Source organism: Chelonoidis abingdonii, chromosome 21 (genome assembly GCF_003597395.2).
Source record: "Chelonoidis abingdonii isolate Lonesome George chromosome 21, CheloAbing_2.0, whole genome shotgun sequence".
Lineage (NCBI taxonomy): Eukaryota > Metazoa > Chordata > Testudines > Testudinidae > Chelonoidis > Chelonoidis abingdonii.
The window spans coordinates 4563727-4589289 of NC_133789.1; the positions used below are offsets into that span (position 1 = coordinate 4563727).

A 25563-nucleotide genomic window follows, 5' to 3' on the forward strand; every position below is an offset into this window, starting at 1 on the left:
AAGGTCTCGGCTACACTTAAAATGTAGATCGACCTAGCTGTGTTGCTCAAGGGCAGAGTGACCAGACGTCCTGATATTTAGGCGTTTGTCCAGCCTCCCGACCAGTGTTCTGTCAGGATGCAATTTGTCCAGATATTTTGCACTCCTGCTTTTTTTTTGCTCCACCCATGGGACTCACCCCCCCTTTCTCCCCAATGTGTCCCAATATTTTCTTCATACCATCTGGTCACCCTACTCTGGGGTATGAAAAATTCACACCCTTGAATGCTGTAGTTAAGCCGAGGCAATCCCCAGTGTAGGCATGGCTAGGTCAACAGAAGAATTCTTCCCTCATCCTACCTACCACACCTCAGGGAGGTGGATTATGACGGGGACAGAAAACCCCCTTTTGTCGATGTAAAAGCATTTTACACTACAGCTCTACAATGGCATAGCTGCAGCTGTGCCACTGTAACACCCGTAGCGTTGACATGGCCTAAGACAGTGGCACATGGCCCTTTGCTGGATCTGCACATGTTGGACCAGTCTTGGGAAGGGAGGATGGAGGCGTTTCACCCTTTCACTAGAAAGAAGATTATAAGCAGGATAATCTACAGCTTGCCAACCTCCTGGGCGAGCTGAATGAGGACCGGGGATTAATGAGACATGCTTTCCCTTATTTCCCTTCTCTATCTGGTTAGATGAACAGCCCTTCCCCCACCCTCCGCTTCTTATATGTGGCTCCACTTCACATCTCTCCTCTTGTGCCTTTTGTCCTTTACACAACAATAATGGCGTGAAGAAAGCATCCGGGGAGCCCAACAAGTGCGTTTAGTACACACAACTGACATGCCAAGCCTAGTTGCACATGCATACTTCTGCTCTGAGTGCCACTACAGCAGGAGTCTGCAACCTTTCAGAAGCGGTGTGCCGAGTGCTCATTGATTCACTCTAATTTAAGGTTTCGTGTGCCAGTCATACATTTTAACATTTTTAGAAAGTCTCTTTCTATAAGTCTATAATATATAACTAAACTATTGTTGTATGTAAAGTAAATAAGGTTTATTTAAATGTTTAAGAAGCTTAATTTAAAATTAAAGTAAAATGCACAGGCTCCCCCAACCCCGACTGGTGGCCAGGACCCGGGCAGTGTGAGTGCCACTGAAAATCAGCTCACGTGCCGCCTTCGGCACGGGTGTCATAGGTTGCCTACCCAGGGCTGGCGCTATCATTTAGGCAGCCTAGGCAATCGCCTAGGGCGCCAGGATTATTCGGGGGGGGGCATTTTGCTGGGGGGGTGGCAGGCGGCTCCAGTTGACCTGCCACAGGCATGCCTGCAGAGGGTCCGCTGGTTCGCGGCTCCAGTGGAGCTGCCGCAGTCATGCCTGTGGGCGGTCTGCTGCTCGCGTGGCTCTAGTGGACCTCCCGCAGGCATGCCTGCGGCAGCTCCACCGGAGCCACGGACCAACGGGCCCTCCACAGGAATGCCTGCGGCAGCTCCACCAGAGCCATGGACCAACGGACCCTCCACAGGAATGCCTGTGGCAGGTCCACCGGAGCCACGGGATCAGCGCAGGGGGCGGTGAAATGGCCGTGCGCCTAGGGCGCGAGAAACCCTAGCGCCGGTCCTGTGCCTACCCCTGCTCTAGAGGGTTCACAGGCTGCTTCAAGGGATACTATCCAATTTCTGTATGCCACATGGCTAGGGTGAGCAGATAGCAACTGTGAAAAAACGAGACGGGGGTGGGGGGTAATAGGCACCTATATAAGAAAAAGTCCCAAAAAACGTGACTTTCCCTATAAAAATGGGATGTCTGGTCTCCCTGCACATGGCCAATGAGGCGGAGGAAGTAGCTAGGCCCAGCCTGGGTGTGAGAGCTTTGTAAGAAAGTAGGAGAGGAGCTTACCTACGATGAGGAGGTGAATTGTGCCAGAACAGCACTCTGACCTGATTTGTACCACCCTAAACCCTTGCTTAGCTCACACGGGTAGATATATACGACATGAAGAAAAACCAGTATAGATAGGCCCAAACCAGACCCGACCCCCCCCCCCCACTTGGCTTCTACATCCAGGCCCCCTTCCCAGCTAAGGCCAATGCTCTTGAGTAAGACGTTGGGTGAGGGAGGCTCTGTTCTCAGACCCCTGGTGAGGTGGCTGCTGGGGAGCCCTGCCACCTATCAGAGCGTTGGAAAAGTAGATACAGGACCATGGTTGCCCTGGGTGATGAAGGGACCCACATAGCATGAATGTGGCCTCTGGTTTGACTTTGGGGAGGAAGCCAGAGATATTAGACACTGAATGTGACAGCCCTGATAAGCGGGAAGGAGATTGGGAAAAGCCAGCAAACAAAGGAGGGGCCAAGAGCGCAGGGGATTAGGTGTCCTTTCCAGTAGCGTTGGAGAGAGGGGTCTCTAAATTGGGAAGGGTCCCTCAATCTCCTATTCCTTTTGTGATATAATGGGGAGGAGCCCATGTTCGTCTTGCCCCAAATCTACCCTGAATGCCGGGAAGCGTGCCACCCTCCTCCCCAGAAGTGGCTGCATTTTGATGGGGCTGTATAGATAGATAGGGCCAGATTCTGTACTGTGTCTCCTGGGTGGCTTCATGCCATCTTTGGGCGTCCCCAGATTCTAGGCATAAATTAGGACAGCTCTATCTTACAGCAACCTCTTCAGCAAGGCATATGGTCTGGACAATAGCTCAGAAACCCCTTAGTACCAAGAGTCCTGTAGCACCACATTCCCTCCTGCCCCGACACGTCCCCTACTGGTCCCAACACCACTGCCTAGGCCAGAGCAATAATGAGCAGTTTACATCAGCCCTACCCTGCTCCTGTACCTGGAGAATTTCCCCTCGGCCCCTTAAGGCTTATTTACAGCCCTTCAGTGCTCCCAGAGTGCCCTACAGGGACAGGAGCAGGGGGCCAGAACCAGCCCCATAGTTTTAAAGTGCTTTGGGTCAAAGGTCAGGGAGGGTAGCCACTCGCAGGCTCTGCTAGCCCTGTCGGAGCAAGAGAACCAGGGAGTCGTCCATGGCACAGGCTGACGGTCTTGCCTGCATGTCCTCAGATCCTCTCCTGCTGCCAGGTATTGGGACGATCCGGTGTCAACCCCCAAGACGCTGCCTCCCCTTTCAACCGGGAATAAGCCCTACCAGCGAAACAAAGGGACTCACCATTTTGTTGAAGTGATACTTGCAGTACCCACAATATTTGACATTGTCGACTTCCAGGACTTCCTCTTCACACAAGAGACCCGCCATCTGGGCACTGAAATACACAAGATTGGGGGGCGGGGAAGAGCATAAACCTCAACAGGCCAGGTGCTGAGTGCTTTGTTCTATGAAGGGCTGGATGCCTCCCATCCTGGCCTGTTCAATAAATGGTTTGTGATGGGGGGAGGTAGGGCGACTTTAAAAATGTTAGGAGAAAATTTTAACTAAAATTCAACACTTTGGAACCATTTCAACCTCTCTCTAAGCTGGTGGGGAAAATTTTTGCAAAATGTTTTAGTGGAAATGTTGAACATTTTCTACCACCTCTATTTGTAATTTTTGCATTTAGCTGGGGCCTAGTCTGAGCAATATGTGATTATTCCAAGGGACAAGATCTCATAAGCCAGGCTGTTCCCAGCACAAGGCAGGGAATTGCAACCTTCCCGCGATCAACAGGCTCTGAGGGTACATGATAGATGGGACCAAGGTGACCAGATGTCCTGATTTCATAGGGACAGTCCTGATATTTGGGGCTTTCCTATTATCCCCCACCCCATCCCGATTTTTCACACTTGCTATCTGGTCACCCTAGATGGGAAGATCACATATTTCTGGCTAAGCTCTTCCAGGCCCTGTGCTTGTGAAAAAGCATCCCTGGGTTGTGAGGCAGCCTCTCTATCATTGGATTTCACCCAGTCCTAGGGAATTCCCCGTCACTCACCGCCCCGCCCTGGGAATGCCTCCTTCTTGTGAAATTTCACACAACCCTGGGGAATCCCCTCCACCTCTGGTAGTTGTGGGGGGATCCCCTCCCCAAATATAAAGCCAGTGTTATTTGCCCAGTTCCCCTTGGAGTGGGGCCTTGTCTGTTGTTTAACATGGCCTCAAGGCTGTGGCAGAGAAAACAGCGGACGGGGGTTGCTACTGCAGCGACTCACCAGGTGACATGGAAGGCTTGCCGGCAGCCATGTCGATTGCAGGTCATACAAGCCCCAGAGGCTGCTTTGCTCTCCCTGCCCTGCTCTTCGCAGATATAGCAAGTCTGGGGAAAGGAAACGGAGGGCTGTGAGCCATCCCCCTAGCCCCATGGAGGCCATGCAATGGGCAGTCAAAGGACGAGCCTTCCCCATCCCATGCACACTGCTCCATATGCAGCAAAGATCTTCCCAAACTCCTCTCCACTGGGCTGTGTCAGTTCCTTCCTTTGACACTGATACTGGTTTCTTTTTCAATATTCCACTCAGCCTCAGCCCCATTGATCCCAGTAACAGCCTCCTTCCCCTTCCTCCCCACACTTTTCTCCATAACCCATCAGTCAAAGAGAGCTTCAGCCCACAAATTCCTCATAACATGTGGGACAATGGGAGACCCATCCCCATTCTCCCTGCAATGCTTGAGGTAGATGAAGCTCCACTCCTGACATCCCCTAATAATATGAGGGGGACAGATGCAGCCTAATCCCACTCATATTCTCTCCCCCACACACAATAACAAGTGGTTCACACCACAATATGGGGCATTGCATACATACACAACGAGAAGTGTTCTCTGGGCAAGGGCCGGGTGAGGGCAATGGGAATGCAAAGGCACAAGTCAGAGGCTGAGCCATGACAACGGAGGGAAATCAAGGTAACTTGCAAGAATTGCCACAGGGTGGGACAAGAGGAAATGGATTCAAACTACAGCAGAGCAGATTTACACATCAGGAAACACCTTCTAATGGTAAGAGCCACAGGATAATGGAACAGGCTGCCTAGAGAAGTCATGAAAACCCCTTCTCTGGAGGTTTTCAAAAGGAGGCTGGATAGCCATCTGCCTGGGATGGTTCAGACACAACAAATCTTGCATCTTGGCAGGGGACTGGATTAGATGACCCGTGTGGTCCCTTCTAACCCTGTGATTTTAGAATTCTAATGAGACTTCACTTTAGTATATGTTTTTGAAAGGGAATAAAATACCTGGAAATGAAACCAAAGTGGACAGGAAATGCAGGGAATTAGAAAAGGCCCAACAAAGACCATATGGAGGTGGGGGCATCTGGAGTAAAGAGAGAAAGGACTGACAGGGACCTCCTGGATCATAGAGTCTGTCCTTATGTCACAGGGTAGTTGGCCCCTTTAAAAGGAGGCAGGGCCCAGTCTACCTATGAATGGCTTCTTTAAGGAGAATGAGCCCAGCGCAGCCCCCTGTCAATAATTAACCCTCTTGCGCCTGATAAAAAGGTAAGAGCTCAGCTGAGGGAGGGTGTGCCTAGAGAAAAGAGGCTCTCATGGAAAGCAGCATATAGAGATGCTAGCAGGAGGTAGAAGTCTACCTGGCTGAGTGCACGCAGGCCCAGGTGGAAACTGTGGGAGGAGGCCTGTCTGAATTAGCTCCCAGAAGAAGGGTGGATCTGAGGAGCTAAGGAGTTTGTACTCTGTGCAAGAGTTAATAAATAAGCCTCCTGGGGCTGGCGGGGGGCAGGGGGAGAATCTTGGTCTAAGTACTCTGGTCTACTAGTAAATCATTGCATGACAAGAGGAAGAGAGAGGAGAGGGCACGCAGGGCTTAATTTGTAATTAAAGAGGTGCCAGGGCTCAAGGAATTTTTTTACTTTCATAACTAACACAGCAAGCCTAGAGACGCCAGCGCTGAGCCTGGGCATGAATTAAGCTCTGGGGCCATGCCATGCCACAAGGGGGTGTGCTCAGGGGTTGGCAGGCCTGTCATATCATCCTGTTCATAAGTATATCAAGCTCCATTTTAAAACTAGTTAGGTTGTTTGCTCTCCCCACTGTTCTTAGAGGGACTCCTCTGATTGTCAGAATCCTTCTTCTATCTGCCAGCCTAAGTTTATTCATGGCCAGTTTAACCCCATCTGTCCTTGTGCCAACCATATCTTTTAGCTCTAATAACTCTTCTTCCTCCTCAGGCAGCCTCACCTTGCTGAAACGGTCGTGAGGGACGTACTGCAGGACAATCGGCTCCATGGTCAGCACATTGGCAAACTGCACCTCAGGGATGTACAGAGCACAGACGACATGGGCCCAGCCTGGGAAGGCAAATGGGAGAGAGAAGATCACAGCAGGCCCTTATGAGATGCCAGAGACCTGGGGAGGACAGCAAACGGGCAGCGGGATGGAATCAAGGTTCAGGGGAGGCTGGAAGGGAGGGAACTAAACTAAAACACATCTTGGCCTTGAGATTTTGATTGTAAAAATTTTGTTAGGAACTCAGATCCTATGGTGATGATCAGTGCATGGGGAGAGAGAAAGAGAGACAGACAGGACTGGAAGGGACCTCAAGAGGTAATCTTGTCCATCCCCACATGTTGAGGCAAAATGAATTATACCTAGACCATCTCTAACAGGAGGTTGTCCAATCTGTTCTTAAAAACCTCCAATGATCGGAATTCCACAGCCTCCCTCGGTAGCCTGTTCTGGTGCATCATTATTCTTAGAGTTAGAAATGTTTTCCTAACATGTTTTCCAGATTAAGCTGATTCCTTCCTGTCCCACCCTCGTGAACATGAAGAACAACAGAGCGCCATCCTCTGTAGACAGACAGATGGCTAGATACCACCTTCAAATTTTAACTAAAGGGACAGAGATTTCTTGGGGGGAGCAGGTTTAGAATGTCCACTCTTCCCCACAAATGACCCACTCCAGATCTGAAGCCCAGATCCTTGCAGACCAGCCAGAACCACCAGCCACCTGGGAGAAGGACAACTCTCCATAAGATGTGGCTGGGACAAGTCTGGAGGAAAAGTCCCCCTCCATTTCAGAAGCCCCCCCCCCCACCCTTCCCACAGCTTGATAAGTTCCAAATCCTCAACGGAATCAGATGCAGAAGCAGAATCTCCACCCTGCCTAGGACAGCATTAGCTCAGCGAGACAGTTAGGGTCCCTCTCTACTAGCTAATCTACCACGTTGGGAGGAATCTTGGTAGCACACAGTATGGTCTGGCCCATGTTGATAGGCCCAAACTCCATTGTTACAGGATCATCTTACCACCCTGTAAGCAGTGGGGCTATCACACTATCCAGTGACATGGTTATAACACTTCTAGTTCCTGTTGGCGGAAGAAGACTGTCATGTTATTACAATACAATCCCCCAACGTGGTACTTTGGCTTTTGCAGTTGTGTCCTTAGCCTTGTGGCAAGGCATCTATTGTGTAGCTGGCTCTACCTAATGGTCCCACCACCTTTAAGGTCCCTTCTCTGCAGCTCAGGGGACCTCATGAGCTCCTTCCCTAAACTGGGAAGACATAAGAGAAAAGCTCTCTGTTTGATCCAACTCCCTGATGGCCTCAGAGCGACCCAGGGGCAGGCGCACCAGCACTGCAGGGAAATAAGCAGCTTTGAAGAAGTCACAGTCACTCTGCAGAGCTGATTACATTGCTGGCTGCAAGCTGTGAGCATTGAGACCAAACTCCATCATGCTTCGAGGCAGCAAGAGGCTGGGGACATCTGATAATGGGGAAGGAAACTCTGCAGTGTGGGACAGCTCCCTTTGCTTCCTTTCATCTCTCATTCTGAGGCTTGTGAAGACCAGGGTGGGCGCTGTCCACCCTGACTGATCTGAGGCATGCACCATCTCACCCTGCCTGCTCTGCATCCAATGAGGCAGACATTTCTCATCCAGCCTGCTCTGGACCAGCTGCCTCTGAGACCAGCATTACCCTCCCCATGTTTTGGACACGTCAGTTCTGGGACAGGCACTGACCATCCTGCCAAGTGCCTGTGTGGGAAAACTGGACAGCTGTTCTTCCCCTCTTCCCACCCTCACCCATGCCTAGTCATTTGCCTATCTCAGCCCTACATTTCTCATGGCTACTGCAGGCCAGAGAACAGAGCAATGAAGTTCCAGGGGAGCCTATGCTATTGCCAGTCTGAAGGCCAGCCAGCAGGGGCTGCTATGTTCCAGAGGTACACAAATCCCCTACACCCACTCCTTCCATACCAGAGAACTCCTGTACCTGAGCCACAAATTTCTTGCAGGTCAGGACCATGCTTTGCCTTCCAGCCAGCAGGGGCAGATCATCCAAACCAAAAACATTTCACCTTAAAAAGAACTGAACTCTTTCAGGTTTAGCTGACTGGCTCAGATGTAGCCTAGGTGATTCGTAGGCTTGGCAAAACTAAATTTTTATATTTTGATAACGTCAATATCTACTATCTATGTTTATTTTTAAGCAGTTCTTTTCAATTGTTACCTATTAAAATTTTCATAATGGAGAAACATTTTTGGGGGGATCAGACAATAGCAGAAGTTAGACAATAATTATTTAATGACTCTAGGTATTGAGATTCATAGACTTAAAGCTTACTAACCATTCACACAAAAATTGTCAACATCACATCAAACCATACAAAGTAAATATCCTTAAATCAAATTCTAAAAAGTTCTCAAGCAGCATTTTTTTCTTACTTTGCCTATCTGTGCATTTTAATTATCGATGGAAATATTTTTTCATCAGTTTGTGTGTGTATGGTGAAATCAACATTTACTGACATTTACTGATAAAAATCTCAACCTTCCACATCTATTCATTAGTAACTGCTGCCACCTGAGGTCTCTTCAGTTGTCTCTGTGCAATGAGTTGCAGGGTCTCAGTCTAGTTCCTTGGGAACAAATACCCAAGTTGAACCATCATCCCAACAGCCACTAGTAATGATGATAAGACTACCTAGCTCTTATTCCTCCACAGATTTCTAGGCATTTTACCAAGGAAGTATCATTTTCCCTATTTTAAAGATGGGGAAAAACTAAGTTACAGGAAGGTGAAGTGATTTGCCCAAGGTCACCCAGCAATCCAGTGACAGAACCAGGAACAGAACCTCTTCTTTATCCACTAGGCCATGCTGCCTCCCCACAAACCAACTCCTTTGCTGGAAGTCTCAGCAGAGAGGGCAAGGATTGAATAGCTCTCTCAGAGAATCAATTCCTCTCTTATCCCTACTGGGAGGTATTCTCTCCAGCATAATTGACCTTTGTAACTCACTGCTACAGCATATGATTGAAGTAAATAGTTTAGTAGGTTATATATTTATATGAACAATAGCAGCATCTTCAGTGACACTAGCTTAGGTGAAAATTACAAAGGCCATCCCCATGCTTCAGGGCATAAACCAGAATATCAGCTGGGGGTCAGGAAGGATTTTTCCAGAGAATAGTGTTGCCTTTGTAGTTACATTAGGAGGTACATGTGTGTATGATAGGGGAGATGTTACTCCTTCCTCTGGCACATTCAGAATTGTCCTCTGGTTGGCAACTTATACAGCATCCAGCACTGGCAACCTCGATGGACAATGAGTGCAGTAATTTCTGGGTTGTTAACCACTACTCTGCATCTGGAAATGGTGCTGCCATCACCCCAGCAGACAATGCAATGAGAAAGCAAGCTGGCTACACTGTGCAGGGGCATTTACCTCCATTGTCGGTCCGTTTCAGGGCTCCGTCTTTGTGGGGACACAGCTCACATCTCTTGAAATCAAACAGAAACAATGAGGTTAGTATGATTCCTGGTAGGGGACTGGGGACAGAGATGTTATCATTTAGCACATGGCTGGATTATGTGGGATGATGTTTTCTGCAGGGGAGGCAGGATGGGAGGGGAGAGGTTACTTGATAGCAGAGCCAGATATTGTCTTGTCTGCAATACCAAAGTGTTTTAAGCGTTGTAGCTGTGTTGGTCCTAGGACATGAGAGAGGCAAGGTGGGGGAGGTAACATACTTTATTGGACCAACTTCTGTTTGTTGAAGGTATGAACTTTTGAGCTACACGGAGCTCTTCTTCAGGTCCGGAGAAGGAAGTAAAGTGTCTGAGTCACTCTGCTTCCTTCCCTCTGAGCTGTTCGGCTTCCTGTATTGTACTTACATTATGTACTTACATACAAAACTTACATACAACTTACATACAAAACTTACTTACTTACTTACATACAAAACTTACTTACATTTTGTACTTACATTTCAGTATATAGTAACAGAGAGCAGTATAAATAAGTCATTGTATGAAATTTTAGTTTGTACTGACTTTGCTAGTGCTTTTTATGTAGCTTGTTGTAAAACTAGGCAAATATCTAGGTGAGTTGATGTACCTGCTGGAAGACCTGTGCGTACCCCCAGGGGTTGAGAACTACTGGTATAGCTCCATAGATTTCGGTGGTACTATGGTGATTCACACAAGCTGAGGATCTAAGCCAGGGTCACTTTTCTATTTGCCTCATGGTGATAATACACTTGGTGGAAGGAAGCTAGCTCAGGGGATACAACGTCTTTCATTTCTAGGTCACTGGTCCAGCCTCAGTCAGTAGTGAACAAGGAGCAGATTTTTAAAGCTATTTCGGTGCTGCTGTGGTCAGCGTTGCAACACCTAAATCCTATCAATTGGCAATGCAATTTTAGCTCCTAAGTGTCTCAGTCCCTTTTGAAAAAGAGATTTAGATTCTTAAATCAGTTGAAAGCCTTTACAATTCTGGGCCCAAGAGCTATAAATGACTGTGTGAAATGAGCTTGGAGTTTGAGTTTGAGCTCAAAGCTTCAGCTCAAAGATGGGCAAAACATCTGCAGGAAACAATTAATTCAAAAAATCCTGCACCTCTTTCTGTCCATGGTTTATCAGGGTCCAGGCACCAATTTTTATACCTGTAATGGTTTTATGGGAAGATATTTCACATAATATGGGTTGGTCATAAAGTGCTCTCAGTAGCTACCGCTTTGAGTGTAAAATCCAGCAGCATTCCCGACTCACGAGTATTTATCACAAGTCTCACAATGTTTGACGTTAAAATCCGAGCTCCTGTAGTCATAGAATTACATTAAACTCCCAGCTTTTTTTTTAAGTAAATTTCTGGCCCCTGTGGTTGTGGAGAAACCAGGACTCAAGAAGCTGCAGGCAAACAAAAAGAACCCAAATGGGCTTTAAAATCATCTCAGGATTTTTCAGCCAATTCTGTGATTTTGGTTTGGCTTGTTATTTCTGCAAGTGTGAAAAATCCGGATGGGGGGAGGGGTAATAGGAGCCTATATAGGAAAAAGCCTCAAATATTGGAACTGTCCCAATAAAATCAGGACATCAGGACTCTAGCGCAGGCCTTCTGCCCAGGGCTGTAGCTCAGGGCCGCCCAGGGGTGGGCAAGTGGCGCAATTTGCCTCAGGCTCCGTAGGGGCCCCCACGAGAGTTTTTCAGAGCCCCTGGAGTGGGGTCCTTCACTTGCTCGAGGGCCCCGGAAAACTCTCACGGGGCCCAGGCCCCTAGAGCTTATTCCGCTCCGGATCTTCAGTGGCAATTTGGCAGTGGGGGGTCCTTCTGCTCTGGGACCCACTTCCGAAGTGCCCCGAAGACCCGTGGCGGGAGGTCCTTCCGCCCTGGGACCCGCCGCCAAAGTGCTGGGTCTTCGGCGGCAATTCGGCAGCGGGGCCCCTGAATCCTCTGGGCGGCCCTGCTGTAGCTCACCCTGGCTGCAGGATTCGGACTCACCAAAGGGAGCCCCGCCCCAGCTCTCCTTCTGACCAATGGCTGGAGCCCCCCGCTCACCTTTCGCCATCTTCCCTCAGCCGGTCACTGAGCGGGCCTCAGTGGGCGAGGGTCGGCTGGGAAAGGGGCAGGCAGCCCAGAGAGTGAGGAAGCGGCCCCAGAGATAGTGCAGTGTGGCGGAGAGGGGGGCTGGCCTCATTGAGAGAAATGGCCATGGCGGACCGGGGAGGAGACAAGTCCCAACTCAGCCCCGGACCCTCTCCACAGCACCACCAGCCCCCAGGACCAACTCCCTGCCTCACACCAGGCTGTGGGTCCTTCCTGGGCCTGCTTCCCATCTCCACCAGCCTCTCCGGAAGCAGGAGAGGGAGCCCCATGACCAGGGAGGCTGCGGGAGCCAAAGGGGGCTGAGGAAATGCCCTCCAGTTGTGAGGGGAGGCAAGACCTGCCCAAACCCAGCCAGCCCCCTGCAGTTCCAGCAAAGGAAGCCGCCAGGAGGGAACAGACCAGAGACTGGCTCAGGAACACACACCTGGCTGCACTAATTAAAAGGGCCGGAGGGGACAATGGAAGTGGAGACTCATTAACACACCCTGCCCTGGACATAGGAGCCACCCAGTACCTCACAGCAGATGGTGAGTCCCAGTAATAATTCTTTCCTCACTTTTTTGTATCACTGGCTATTTGTATCTGACTATTTGTGACAGGTGAGGGCTCACATGGTATTTTTCCTGCTCCCTGGTTGGACGATCCCAACCCACAATGAGCTTTCAAGATGGCTGGGCCAATACTGGCGTGGATGCTACCCCAAATGCATATTCCCAGGAGCGTGTCTGATCCTGGCAAACTTGTGCCTCCAACCTCTCGCACTAATGTTTGCGAAAAGAGGCTGCAGGAGAGAAATTATTTTTTTTTCCTCCCCCGAAAAAATTAAAGGCAAACAAAATGTATTTTCTATTTTTATTGCCATTTTTCTTTTAAGTTTTTCAGGTTTGGGAAGAAAAATCCAAACCCTGAAATTTTTCAGTGAAAAACTGATTTTTTTTATTTTTATTTTTTGCAAAAATGTCCATTTTGTTGAAAAAGCCATTTTCTGTCCAAAAAAAAAATGTTTCCATTGAAAATTTATGACCAGCTGTTGTTATGGGGGCGATCAACATGAGCGCGGGGGGGGGGGGTGGTAGTAGATGTGGGTGGGGTCCTTGTTTGGGTTATCTGTATGTAACAAGCTGTAGAGATTCCACTCCTCAGGGAACAGCGTCCCGAGTTAGAAAAATCACTATCACAGTTAGCAACAAACAATTGCTCCCTTTTGGCATTCTCGACAAAAACATCTATAGCTGAAGGGGCCATGGAGATCCAACTCCTCTCTGCCCCCTGGAGGTAACCTCTTCTATAGGCTTCAGCTCTTTTCTACAATGGGGTGTTAGCGACTGTGCAGATGTGCTTTATGCTGGTGGGGACCCACACAATATGACCCAGGGCAGATTAGATCCATTTCAAGACAGAGGAAATCATGCTGCACCAGTGCAAACTGTGTCGACAGGAGGGGTTTGCAACAGGGTAGCTGCACCAGGGCCTGAATCTGTATCACCATGCACTTTGCACCAGTGCAAACTGGGCGTCAGATCCTACCACTCCGATTTGACAATGTTTCATACCCACTTTGCTCTGGTGTCAATGACTGCAGAAGATGCATGACAATGGAGAATCAGACCCTTACTCTGTAATCATCTTGTAGTTGTATTTGAGCAGCCGCTAGCATCACAGGGGCCCTGGTCTCTGATCTCCAGTGCAATACATATTAATATGTGTGTATAATATAAAAACAGCCTAAGAAATTATTGGTCATGGGAAGAGTTTGGGAAGCTTCTGCTCTCCTGGCCTATGCTGTACCTGCTCTCTGGATAAATAAGAGACTGAAGTCTCATGAGTTGTCAAACAGGCAACTTTCACCTGCGCTAAATAATATTAAAAATAATAAGAAACATGGGGGGAATGGCAGAGTCCATCAGGAACTCAGCAGTCAGCCCCGCCCCCCACAAGAATGAAAGACACTGGGTATTGCTTTGGTATTTGAATAGTCACGGATGCATTGCACACTGCTGCTGACTGGGTTGGGATTGCCAGGGAGGGCACTGGAGAGCTGCTCCCATGATCCGCATGGAAACCCCAGAAAAGCCCAGAGAGAACAGAGTAAACTGAAGCCCTGTAATAAGAAATTTGCACTTGAAAAGGCCCCTACTCTCTCCCCTCCAACCCTTAGATCAAAGTGTCTCTCCCACCATGCGATTAGCAAAGCTCTGATCATAACAAGAGGGGTTAACAGTCCCACACAAGACTTTTAATAGCCTTGCTTCTAAAAGACATCTAAAGCTGCCCTCTGGGCCATTGCAGCTCACTGGGCTTCCCAGATAATTTGATTACAAAGTGGAATAGGTTTTCAGTTGCTTACTGTAAGCACACTAATGTCCACAGCATCCTTTAGGGACCTGCGAATTTGAGGAGGGGTTCTGAGTAGGGATCAGCAGTACTTCTTCCTTACATTCAACCAACATGGTCTCTAGTTTAGCCTCCTGGGTTCTCCTTCCAGCTCTGTGAAAGGAACAGAGCCTAAAAGTTAGAGCGGGGGGGCCTAGAAGTTAGGACTTCTAGAGCGGGGAGTACAACCTAATGGTTAGAGCAGGGAACTGGGAGTGAGGACTACTGGATTCTCTTCCCAGCTTGAGGGAGTGTGGTCAGAGTAGGGGTATGGAATAAGAAGATCTAGGTTTTAAAACCTTGGGCAAATCATATATTTCCCTGTGCTTTAATTCCCTCATTTGTAACGAGGCTATAAATAGTCACCCAATTCATGTTTTGACGGGAGGTAAGGTTTAATCTTTATAAAGTGCTTTGAGATTCTCATATGGCGAGAGCTATGTAAGTGCAAAACCTTATTAGAGGCTGGCTGTTATTTCTCAGTCGAGTTCAGCTCAGAGCCAATCACTGCAAGTGAGATATGAATGCCAGTGGATCCTACCACTGGGATACTAAGAACAACTTGCACTTCTACAGCAGTGTTTTGCAACCAAGGCTACCCAGAGGCAGATAATTTTCCTCTTAAAAAGGAGGAAACTAGGGCACAGCAAAGCCACCAGACTATGGCAGTGCCAGGAACACAACCCACGTCTTCTAGGTCTCAACGTACTACCCAATCCACTGCGTTGCGGTACACAAGGCCACACGGTAAATAGCTAGCAGAGCTCAGCATAGAACTCCCAAGAGCTGAGTCAGTCCCTCACTCTGATCACCAGATGCACAGCTTCCTACATCAAAGGACTAGACTCTTTCTAGGTATTTACCCATCTGTGCATCTGCTGTTAGGACTGCTGGCGTCTAACACACATAAGGTAAGAGATTTAGATAGGCAGTCACCCCGTGCTCTTCTTAGGAAATAAGATTATCACTGTCCGGTTATTATGGAGCCAGGATTGAATGTCACATGAATGAATGGCATGACTGAAGCCCACTATGCATTGTCCAACAGATTTCACCGAGGGTGAGTTAAAAGAAGAACCACCTGCAGGGCCATTATTCTCCTGCTATCCTGAAAGTAGATTGCGGGGCATAGTCTCCTGCTGAAACATTACAGTCCTTGCCAGGTTCACAGGTGAGGGGCCCCCCTGAGGAGGACTTGCATGTGCGTGTATATTATTTCAGCTTAGACACTGTTTGCATTGTAACTAACGCAACAGGGTGTCCTTCCCTCCGCACAGGCGAGGGGGAGGAGGGGCGTGAAATCCAAATTGTCGTTCCTGTCCTGACCCTCTGTTAGGAAACTATTTGCATGAGATAAAACCACCTTCAGGCACATTTCATACTCTTTACCACAATGTATATAAAAGCAGCATTTCCCAATGGTTAGAGAAGGGTCGAGGTCTGGGAGTCAGGTCTTGTCTGCAGTCCCGGTTCCAAAAGGGGGTGGGATCTAATGGTTAGAGTTGGAGTCTACAAGCCAGGAGACATGGGTTCTCTTCCTAATTCATCCACTTACTACTTTGCAGTGTAGACAAGCCCTTAGCATGAGCTCTTTGCCACTCACTTCACTTCCGTGTGTCCATCTGTGAAACAGCTATAATTGTATTGCCAGGACCCCTACAATCCCCAGTTGAGACAGGGGGCCCTACTGTGATAGGTGCTGCAAAAATACATAGCAAGGGTTTGTCTACATTAGTTTAACTAAAGCTGTGATTTAAAATAATGTAGTTAAACCAGTGAAAAAGTTTGCATGGGCAGTCTTAAACCAGGGTTATATTGATTCTGGCCTTGTCTATACAAGGTGGGTTTGATTTAAATCAAGCAAGGAATTTCAAAGGGAGTTAGGCACTCAAATCCTATTAAACTTCAATAGGAGGAAGAACATTTGAGTAACTTGGCTAAGGTTATCAGCAGAGCTGGGATGAGAACCCACATCTCCTGAGTTCCACTTCCCACCCCACTGGACCACTCCTGGGGAGTAAACGGGGAACAGAATAATCTATTCAGTGTAAAGACAGGTGTGATTTGTACTCACCACCCTGGCGGCTCTCTCTTGAGATTCACATTTTCGACAGAACCAGGGTCCGGTGGGAACCTGGACAATTCCATAGCAAGCTGTGAGGGGGAAGCAGGAGAAAATTAATTTGGCTTTTTCATTGTTTGTTTAAATTATTCAGATTCATACACAAACAATAAAAAAGGGGGTGGGGGGCTGTCTCTCCAAAGCTATAGGCAGCCAGACTTAAATTACAAGAGCCAAAATTAAAATTAAACAGCAGCTTATCCTCCCAACTCCCACTACCAGGTAACCCAATACAATACAACACAACACAATACACCCACCTCTCTCTCCCACTCCCACCCCCACCAATCTGTTATAGAACATCCTCTGGCTCTGGTCAGACCTGCAGACCTTAGTGCACTGTAAAAAGAAAGCCAGTCTGAAGGCCCAAAGGGACCATTAGATTATCTAATTCTAGTCTGACCTGCAGTATAACGCAGGTTGTGGAGTTTCACCCTGTAAATACAGGCACAAGGCAGCAACCTGACTTGCCTTACTGGCAGAGTGGGGAATAAAATCCAGGATTGTCTGGCTCTCAAACCTAAGGCCTTGCTACAGGACCTTAGCAGCTGTCTGGCATGCAGTTAGGCTGCAGAGGAGGGCTTTAAGGTAAGAAACATTCTCCTTAGATCCTCAACTGGGGCTAGATCTTCAGCTGACCTCAGCACTTAAATAAGTGACCAAGTTTTCCAAAGTACTCAGCAGCTTCACTGTGACACTGCAGGCCAGACTTTCAGAAGAGGTCAGCACCCAACATGCAGAAAGCTTCTGAAAAATCTGGCCTGAATGAGAGCTGAGCTCATTGGAAAATCTGACCTAAATGGAGTGGAGAGACAACTCCCACAATCCCCAGCCAATTTCAAATCCACCCAGTTCTGCTTTATTTAGATTTAAAATAATTAAAAAGACTCCTATCCAAGGCTCTAGGTGCCCTAACCATCGTTAATAATACAGTAAAATCACAGCAGCATTAAAGCAATCATTTCACGAGGAACTTTGCCAGCCAGACAACTATAAAATCCCTTCCATCTCTTCATCACTGTAAGAAGCATGCCGTTAACCCTCTCCAAAAACCCTGTCAAAGAGTTGCCTTTTTCAGCATGCCAGGAAGGTTACCAAATCTGGGCTATTTTGGACCAACGTGGGGAACAAGCTCCACTTTAATGTAACAGCCTCCAGCAAGCATCCAGGAAATCTTCATATTTTCACCCTACTCTTATCAAAGTGTTCCCCTCTCTTTGCTTTCCCAGCATGACTGATTGTCTCCAGCTCCTTCTGTGTCAACAGAAGCTCTCTCCATTATAATCGGCCTACTTCCCTTCTGCCATGGGGCAAGCCAACATCCTGGCCATTATAATTCTTTCCAAGGACTGGCGATGTCACTTGAGGATGCCCTACCTCCTTCAGCAACAGTGCCTCTATCTAACCCATCAAGGGATGAACTTGCTGGATTTTAAGAAAGTGTTGCTGACTCTGGAAGGATGCATGTGGGTTTAAAGCAACAGAAGCAAAGAGAAGACAGGGGTAAGGTCATTCATGCTCCAGCTAGGATGTAGAAACCTGTCAGCAAAGAACAAATTACATCCTCCTTACTCAACCTTCAAAGCTGAGGTGACAGTTGGAATGGAGTCCCCACCATTGAAACTAGGTTGGACAAAGCACTGAAAATATAATGCTGGAAGCACTCACCTGATGTTCCCTGGGGACAGACGGGACAGGACCACAATAAGTTTTCTCCATTTCTCTAATGTCTGAGATTTTATGTGAGTCAGGGGGAAAAAATGGGGGTGGTGGAGTTAAACTGAAAGGGCTGACTCACTCCAGGATGAGCCAAGGCATACACATAAGAAAATAGAAACTATATAAAAGCAATGACAGAGGAGTGCCTTGGGTCCATCTTTAGCAATGGGCTTACGGACAGAGGCAAGCACTCAGCTGAAGACATGATTAGTTTCCCTGCCTGTTGCTTGAACAAGAAGAGAGAAGGAAAGAAAATATAAACTGGACACGGACCAGAGTTTAAAATGTTCTTAATTTGCTTTTGAGACTTTTGTTGAAAAATGTAGTTTTGAGTAACAAAAAGGGACAACATTTTAATGAAATTTTTCACAAAAAATTGCATTCCATTTTTTGACCAGCTCTAACGTGAAGTTTTAAAGTAAGCTCATTTTTGGCTCTATTTTATTCATGCAGTCAAAAGCTAAACATGGTTTACCTTTGCTGGTGTTGAAAAAGCCGAAAGAGATAAATTAACAAAGTAACTTTATTTGGAAGAGAAAATTTAAAGTATGCCAAAATCATATCCGAATACCATGTTCATAGGTAGCGTAGTAAGGGAGGGTGGCAAGGATATCAAATAGGTTGCCCCTTAAAATTATTATTACCTGAAGGAGGCAAGTCTTCCAGGTCTAAATATCTAGTTTGTAGGATACTTTATACACTACTTTATGACTCAGGCTTTTATAAACTAAAAGTTGGTTTTGCAGGCCCTACCAAAACAATGTTCTGTGCCTGCTCTGCTATCTCTGCAGCAAGTAGTAAACATATACAGTCCCAATATAATTGCATTGGCTCGTACACAAAGACATTTAAAACTCATAAAACACTGTAAACGTGGGAACTGTCCTAGTTACCAATTAAAAGCATATGTGTTAATGTTCAGGGCTGGGGGTGGGGCACAGAAGCCAATGCCCTTCTTCCCCCCATTCCCAATAATCAGTAGTGAAGAAAAATATCCTCAAGTTTCTGGTATTACAAAAACAGGAAGTAGAAGAGTTACATCAGTGACATTAAAACAACAAGCCAGTGACATTTCAGAGTGACCAGCTACATGCTAACACATCATTAGAGGCATCCTGGAATAAACTCTTTTATGACAGGAGGCACTGCATCTGTTCGTGAGGAGAATTCTCCTGCAAGCTCTGCTTCTTCTGTTCAGGGCTGCCCAGAGGGGGGATGGCAAGTGGGGCAATTTGCCCCAGGCCCTGCAGGGGCCCCCATGAGAATATAGTATTCTATAGTATTGCAACTTTTTCTTATGGAAGGGCCCCCCGAAATTGCTTTGCCCCAGGCCCCCTGAATCCTCTTGGCAGCCCTGCTTCTGTTTAACTTCCCCTTGCTTGCGTGGTTGCAAATGACCTCTTTTTACAGGTGCGAGCATGGCATATAAGCCACAGAGGAATGCCCAACTTCCCCATCACAGCAACCTGTATAAGAAAGTCTAGAAAGAAAGAGAACAAGAGACAAGGAAATATTGGGGTATGACAGACATTAGCTTATGTATGATAATGATGGTTATTGACTTGTGTATAATAAGGAGAAAGAGAAACCAGGTGAGTGAGGTAATGTCTTCTGTTGGTGAGAGGGACAAGCTTTAGGGCTTCCACAGAGCTCTTCTTCAGGTCTGGGAAAGGTACTGAGTGTCTCACAGCTAAATACAAGGTGGAACAGATCAGGAGTTAGCACGTTAGCACATGTTACAAGAGACCATTCAAGGACAAGTGGGCAGTCTTCATCTCTGATGTCCTAGGACAAAGGAGGATTAGTGAGTTACAGACTGTTGTTATGAGCCATAAATCTGATGTCTTTATTAAGTCCGTGATTTTTGGTGTCTAGCGGAGTTACGGATTTAAGTTCCGAGGCTTGGCTTTTGAAAGTGTTAGGCAGATTTCCTTTAAGGAGGACTCAGAGCTCAGATACAAAGTGATCACTTGGGAGCAGGTTTACCCAAGACGGCTTCTGTCTTTTTTTCTTTCTTTTCATTTTGCTGTGTGAGTTCACTGGAGAGTGTAGTGACTGTCTGGTTTCACTCACCTCCTTGTTATTGGGGCAGCTAGGACAGTGCGATAGATAGATAGATAGATAGATGGGGGGTGTATGATGATAGACTGGCACCAGGTGAGACCAGAATACTTTCTATTATTAAACAAAAATCACGTGATAATCTTATTCTTCTTCAGCTTTTCACCATCTCTCCTTCTACCGGGCTTCCACTAAAACAACTATTTCCCACCGATCTGAGGAGGGCAACGTTTTCAGGTCAGGTGTGTGCTGCCCTATCTGTAAAGCCATGTACACATGCAAGTGATCCTTATTGGGGGTGGGGGGCAGGATAAGTGGGCCTGCCTCCCTCTGCAGGACCCAGCCTGTGAGAGGGTCCCGGTGCTGCCCCTCGAAAGGGTTAATTCATTCCAGGGAGGCGTTAATAACCCAGCCATGCGCAGCAGGGAGCTCAAGACACACTTGTCAAGAGGGGTCTTTTAACCCCCTTCGCAATCCTGCGGCCCGCCCGCTCCCACGTTAATAATCCGGTCCCTTTCCTGCCTTTCTGTCACCTCTGCAAGCCACTGCCCTGCCTGCAGAGCGGGGTCTGCACCTCCCATCAGATCCCACACCCACAAACACACACACACTGTCCCTAAGGATCTTGTCCCCACAGACGTGTCCCCCCCCCGGTCCCCCCTAATAAACACACAGTCCTCCGGAAGGAAGCAGGGGAAACGCAGCCAGAGGTCACTGCTCTCCGCTAAGGACTCCCAGAGTGTACCCTGCTCCTAAACATAACAACAGCCAACAGTAAACAATCCGGGAGCCTCCCGTTTGAGTGCTGCTCCTTTCGTGAACTCCCCCCAAAAACAGTACCCGAGGCTAAGAACCCACTCCCCACCTAGCGCCCCTCCCTCAAAAAAAATCCCACCCACCCCCTTCACTCCCACCCCAATGTAGACACGGACCAGGGTCCCCAAACCGCTTCTCCTCCTGCCCCCTGCTCCGCCACCTGGGCATAGTCCCCTACACCGCAGCAGGGCCCATCAATAATACCGTTATTTCGAACAATAGGGATAAAACAAAGCCCCCCCACCCATTTTTTTCTTCCTCCCCCCTCCCCCCACTGGGGATGGCTCAGAGCTTCCCATCACTGTTCTGTGCCTGGAAAGGAGGGGGGCGGGGATCTGGGTTTTTCCCCCCTCCCTTCTCCCCACACCCCTTCCACTCCCCACAAGCCCAGCCCAGCTCCGGGGAGAGGGGTCTTCCCCTCCCTGCCTTACCTTGATGTACAGCCACGTTGCAACCGTGTCCATCGCAATAGACCAGCGGGTTCTCTGCCCATCCTCTCTCGTCAGAACAAACACAGCACCCTCCCACCATCTCCTTCATACTTCCATGAGGGCTTCCTTTTTTCCACCCCTCCTCCTGCTACGGACACACTCCTCCTCCTCCGTGCGTTGCCCCCTTCTTGCAAAATCTGCCTTTCACACGGTTTGCAGAGGCGGGGACAGGATTCTGGGACCCCCAGCGCAAACCCACATTGTTCCTGGCTGGCTAAGGGCTCAGGCAGGCGCTGGAGGGTGGCACATTCCCATCCACACACATAGGCGCACACACACACACACACACATACACAGAGTCATACACGCACACACATACAAGCTCCCCAGTCTATACAGCAATCATGGCTACGTAGAAGCTCTGTAAAATCTTAGGTTCAAAGACAGGAGCCTGATGGGTAGGGAGCTTTTTTGTTCTTCTCCTCCCCTCCTTCCTCCCTTTAGCTTCTTTCCCCTTGGAAACTGACCAGGAATCTAAATGTGCCCCCGTACGTGTGTGCAAAACTTGGGATGCTTGCCCACTTCAGTCAGTTTGGATATCTCCGGAGTGATCAGCTAGGACCATTCCCCAAATCCTATTATCTATACAATTCCTTCTTGACAGATAGGGGCACCGCCAGCGCCACCATCTGGCATGCATTGGATCCTCAAAAGCTAAAATAAGTGTTTGTTAACCCACTGGCAGCTGTTAGAAAAAGCACCTTGCCATGGGAACAGGGAGGAAAATGGCCCTTCGAGTTTCACATCCATTGCATAAGGGTATCTTGATGTTAAATACTAAAAGTGTAGCTGGAAAAGCATAGTGTAAGGAGCACTATTACAGTACACTGGGTTAGATTATTATGACACTAATCGGAGTTACCAACACCAGAGTTAGGAACTCGCCAGTCAACCACACTTCTCTTTTGGAACCAGAAGGACATAATCAGGCAGCAGCAGAGACAAAAAAAAGAAGAAACAAATGCAGTACATAAGAACATAAGAACGGCCATACCCGGGTTAGACCAAAGGTCCATCCAGCCCAGTATCTGTCTACCGACAATGGCCAATGCCAGGTGCCCCAGAGGGAGTGAACCTAACAGGTAATGATCAAGTGATCTCTCTCCTGCCATCCAGCTCCATCCTCTGACAAACAGAGGCTAGGGACACCATTCCTTACCCATCCTGACTAATAGCGATGTATGGACTTAACCATCATGAATGTATTCAGTCCTCTTTTAAACGCTGTTATAGTCTTAGCCTATAGTCTATATCACAGAACTGTGTTAAACGTAAACTACTAAAAAAAAAAGGAAAGCAGCATTTTTCCTCTGCATAGTAAAGTTTCAAAGCTGTTAAACTCAATGTTCAGTTGTAAACTTTTGAAAGAACAACCATAACTTTTTGTCCAGAGTTACGAACTTTTCAGAGTTACATACAACCTCCAACTGCCCATAAAATATGACAGTCTACATAGTCAAAGGGTGGGGAAGAAACTGAGAGCAGAAATAACTTGCCCTAGTCATACATCAGGTCAAAACCAGGTCTCAAAACACCCAACCCAGTGCCCCATGAACAAGGCCACACTGTCTGTCCCAGACAGTAAAGCACTAGAAAGTAGCCTGGACAAAGCAATAGAAAAAAGTAGAGCGCAGGGACAATCCTATACTGGTTTAGGAGGGGCCTAATAGGTAGGTGTCCTTTTAAATTGCTCAGTTCTATTCCTGTACTCGTAGTATATGTTGCATAAGAGATCAGAGTTGGCTGAGGAACAGAAGAGGGTAACCTCAATAAAAAGAGGATTTTAAAGTTGGATAGTTGACATTAAACATACTTCCCTTCCTGTAAATCTCTCTTGTTGCTCTTCTTGTTGTTTTGTTTTTAAAAGAAATCATGTAAAGAATAAGAAAATGCTGCCTCTTGGATAGAAGCTTAACCAAGAAATCACTGAACCATACAGGATCTTTGCTTGTTATTTAGTCTTTGGTTGGTTGCTGAGCCATAAGGACAGATAATCTTGAAAGTTCAGCAACTTCAGAGAAGGGGAAAAAACAAACTTTATCTCAACTCCCACAAAGATAGACACACCTAAAAACTTTTGCAGCCTGTTATGCAAACTTGAATGGCTAGGAGGTCAGCTATTGTTCTGAAGTCAGTCCAGGGAATGGCTGACATTGCTGAGAAAAATAGCCAGTCTGAAATGCAGCACAGTGATCCTGATTCCTCTATCACTCCATTGATTTCACAAGAAATATTCCTGATATACAATGCCATAAATCAGGACGAATATCTTTTAAACAGTCAACTTTCTTTTTCTGTGCAAACATAGTATTCTCCTTAGAAGAGGTGATCTGTAAAAGACCCATCTATCCCTTAATACTGTGCCTTTAAAAAATATTCACATCAGACAGCAGAGAGGAAACCTTTTCCAACAGCCCTAATAATCACCAGTTTAGCATCCTTTATATTGCACTTGTTCAAGCGTTACATCAAGGGGCTGGAAGGCAGACGGCTTCCCTAGAAGTTGCCTGCTGGGCTGCTGTCTTCCTTTTATTACATTCTTTTGAGAGTCACAGGAGCAGACAATATGTTTGCCAAGTTGCTGGAAATTCACTGAGCCTTAGCTCACTTTTCTAGGAAGGTTTTTCTTGCCCCTTCCCTTTTATCTATTGTATTATGAATTTATTTAAAAGGGAAAAAAGTCTGGTCAGTTGCCTTTATAACTTGACAGAGACCTTTATAGTTTAAGGAAATAGGGTAAAATGCGAAACATCCCCAGTTTCTTCATGGTTTTGGTTCCAGTTGGCCATGCAAACAGGCACTTGGACTTGAACTGCAAATTTGCCTTTAGGGGATTAAGTTCCAATTTACATAACTAATCCCTGTGGTGAGGAAAGGATAGGCCAGGGAAGAAAGAGCATATCTGTGTCTTGAGCAAAATCAGGGAGAAACTGCAGCCATAAAAACTGAGGCCCGAAAATGTTTCATTTATATTATGCATTTGTTATTTCCTATGATTTTTAAAATGTGGTTGTGCTTAGAAAAGGGGCTAGGTAGAAATGGCACACACAGGCACAAGAGAGCAGTATAGCTAAGTCATAACTGCTGACGTGAGTTACAAAAATGAGTTGTTGCTACTGTTAGTTCTGAAGAAGAGGGAGCCAGATTCTACTCTGGCTCAGGGATCATGAATAGAATTCTTAACGACGTTCCAATTGCAGAATCATTTGTACTGGTGGTCATGATCCCAGCTTGACTGGCAGAATGTACTTTGAGTTTGAAAGTAGTTACAAAGAAAATAATTTTGCTTGTAAACTGAATGACTTCATCATGGAAGCCATAAAGATACAATAAGCATGGCACCTTACAAGGCTGTAGTTTCAGAGTCACTATTTGGAATATAACTGCACATTAGTAACATTTTTCAGATTGCTCATACTGCAGCTACTTTATTTTAAAATATAAATAAATAAAATAAAAATGGAAAAAACTTACACAAGAATCAAAGCTTCTTATGCATGATTGTAAATTATACCAAATGCTCCAAGAGAACATGAAACTTTGTCTAGATTTAAAAATACTTGAATTTAGGTCAGGCTTACCTAATGTCCTATGTGACATTGCAAAGTGTTGGAGCAAGGATGTATTGGGCTTCATGTATTTGGTGAGTTGTAATGATTAGACTCACATAGCTGCATGGGATCTTAGTCTTTTCTTCCACCTTGTCTTCTAAAGCTCTTCCTTATATCTAGTTTTGCCACTAATACCTGCTGCCTGCACCATTCCACTATGGAAAATGGAGGCTGGTAAAACTAGCCCATGAAATTGCCATTCCAAGTTCAGAGCCAATGGTAAGGATGTATCGTAATGTATCTGATTCCAAACAGGGCAGGACTTGGGAAAGAAAATCTGTGCCCCTGGTTAGTGAAAATGCATCTTCAAAGTAGCTCCTTCTGTTGGAGATTTTGCCTACTTCCCCAGATGGTGGGAAGGAAGGGAGTCCTTGGATTTTAAATTGAAGTGTAATCACCCTGAGTCATGACAGAATCTAGGAACTACCACTTCAAAGCATGAGCTAAAGAAGGCTTTTGGTGTGGGGGCAATCTATCTGTTCTGTTTGTACAGTACCTAGCACAATGGGGGTTTTCGTGCATAACTAGGGCTCCTAGGTGCTGCTGATAATAATAAAGGGGTAACTCCATTAGCTGGTAGCAGTCTGAGGCTCTTACCCTCAGC

The 25563-nt window shown here is 46.9% G+C and overlaps 1 protein-coding gene across 3 annotated transcripts in view; it reads right to left on the reverse strand.

The window, feature by feature from the left end:
* The window catches only part of MLLT6 (MLLT6, PHD finger containing), a 72321-nt gene extending 50618 nt beyond the window's left edge, over positions 1-21703 (reverse strand). For all 3 annotated transcript variants that reach the window (XM_032791346.2, XM_032791347.2, XM_032791345.2), the window contains exons 1-6: positions 21289-21703; positions 16214-16293; positions 9608-9662; positions 6117-6226; positions 4134-4237; positions 3157-3250 (exon numbers count right to left, since the gene is read on the reverse strand). In XM_032791346.2, the coding sequence (XP_032647237.1) occupies positions 3157-3250; positions 4134-4237; positions 6117-6226; positions 9608-9662; positions 16214-16293; positions 21289-21397 (552 nt within the window). In that variant the 5' untranslated portion in view covers positions 21398-21703. The remainder of the gene's footprint in view (positions 1-3156; positions 3251-4133; positions 4238-6116; positions 6227-9607; positions 9663-16213; positions 16294-21288) is intronic.
* Between the last annotated feature and the right edge of the window lie 3860 nt (positions 21704-25563).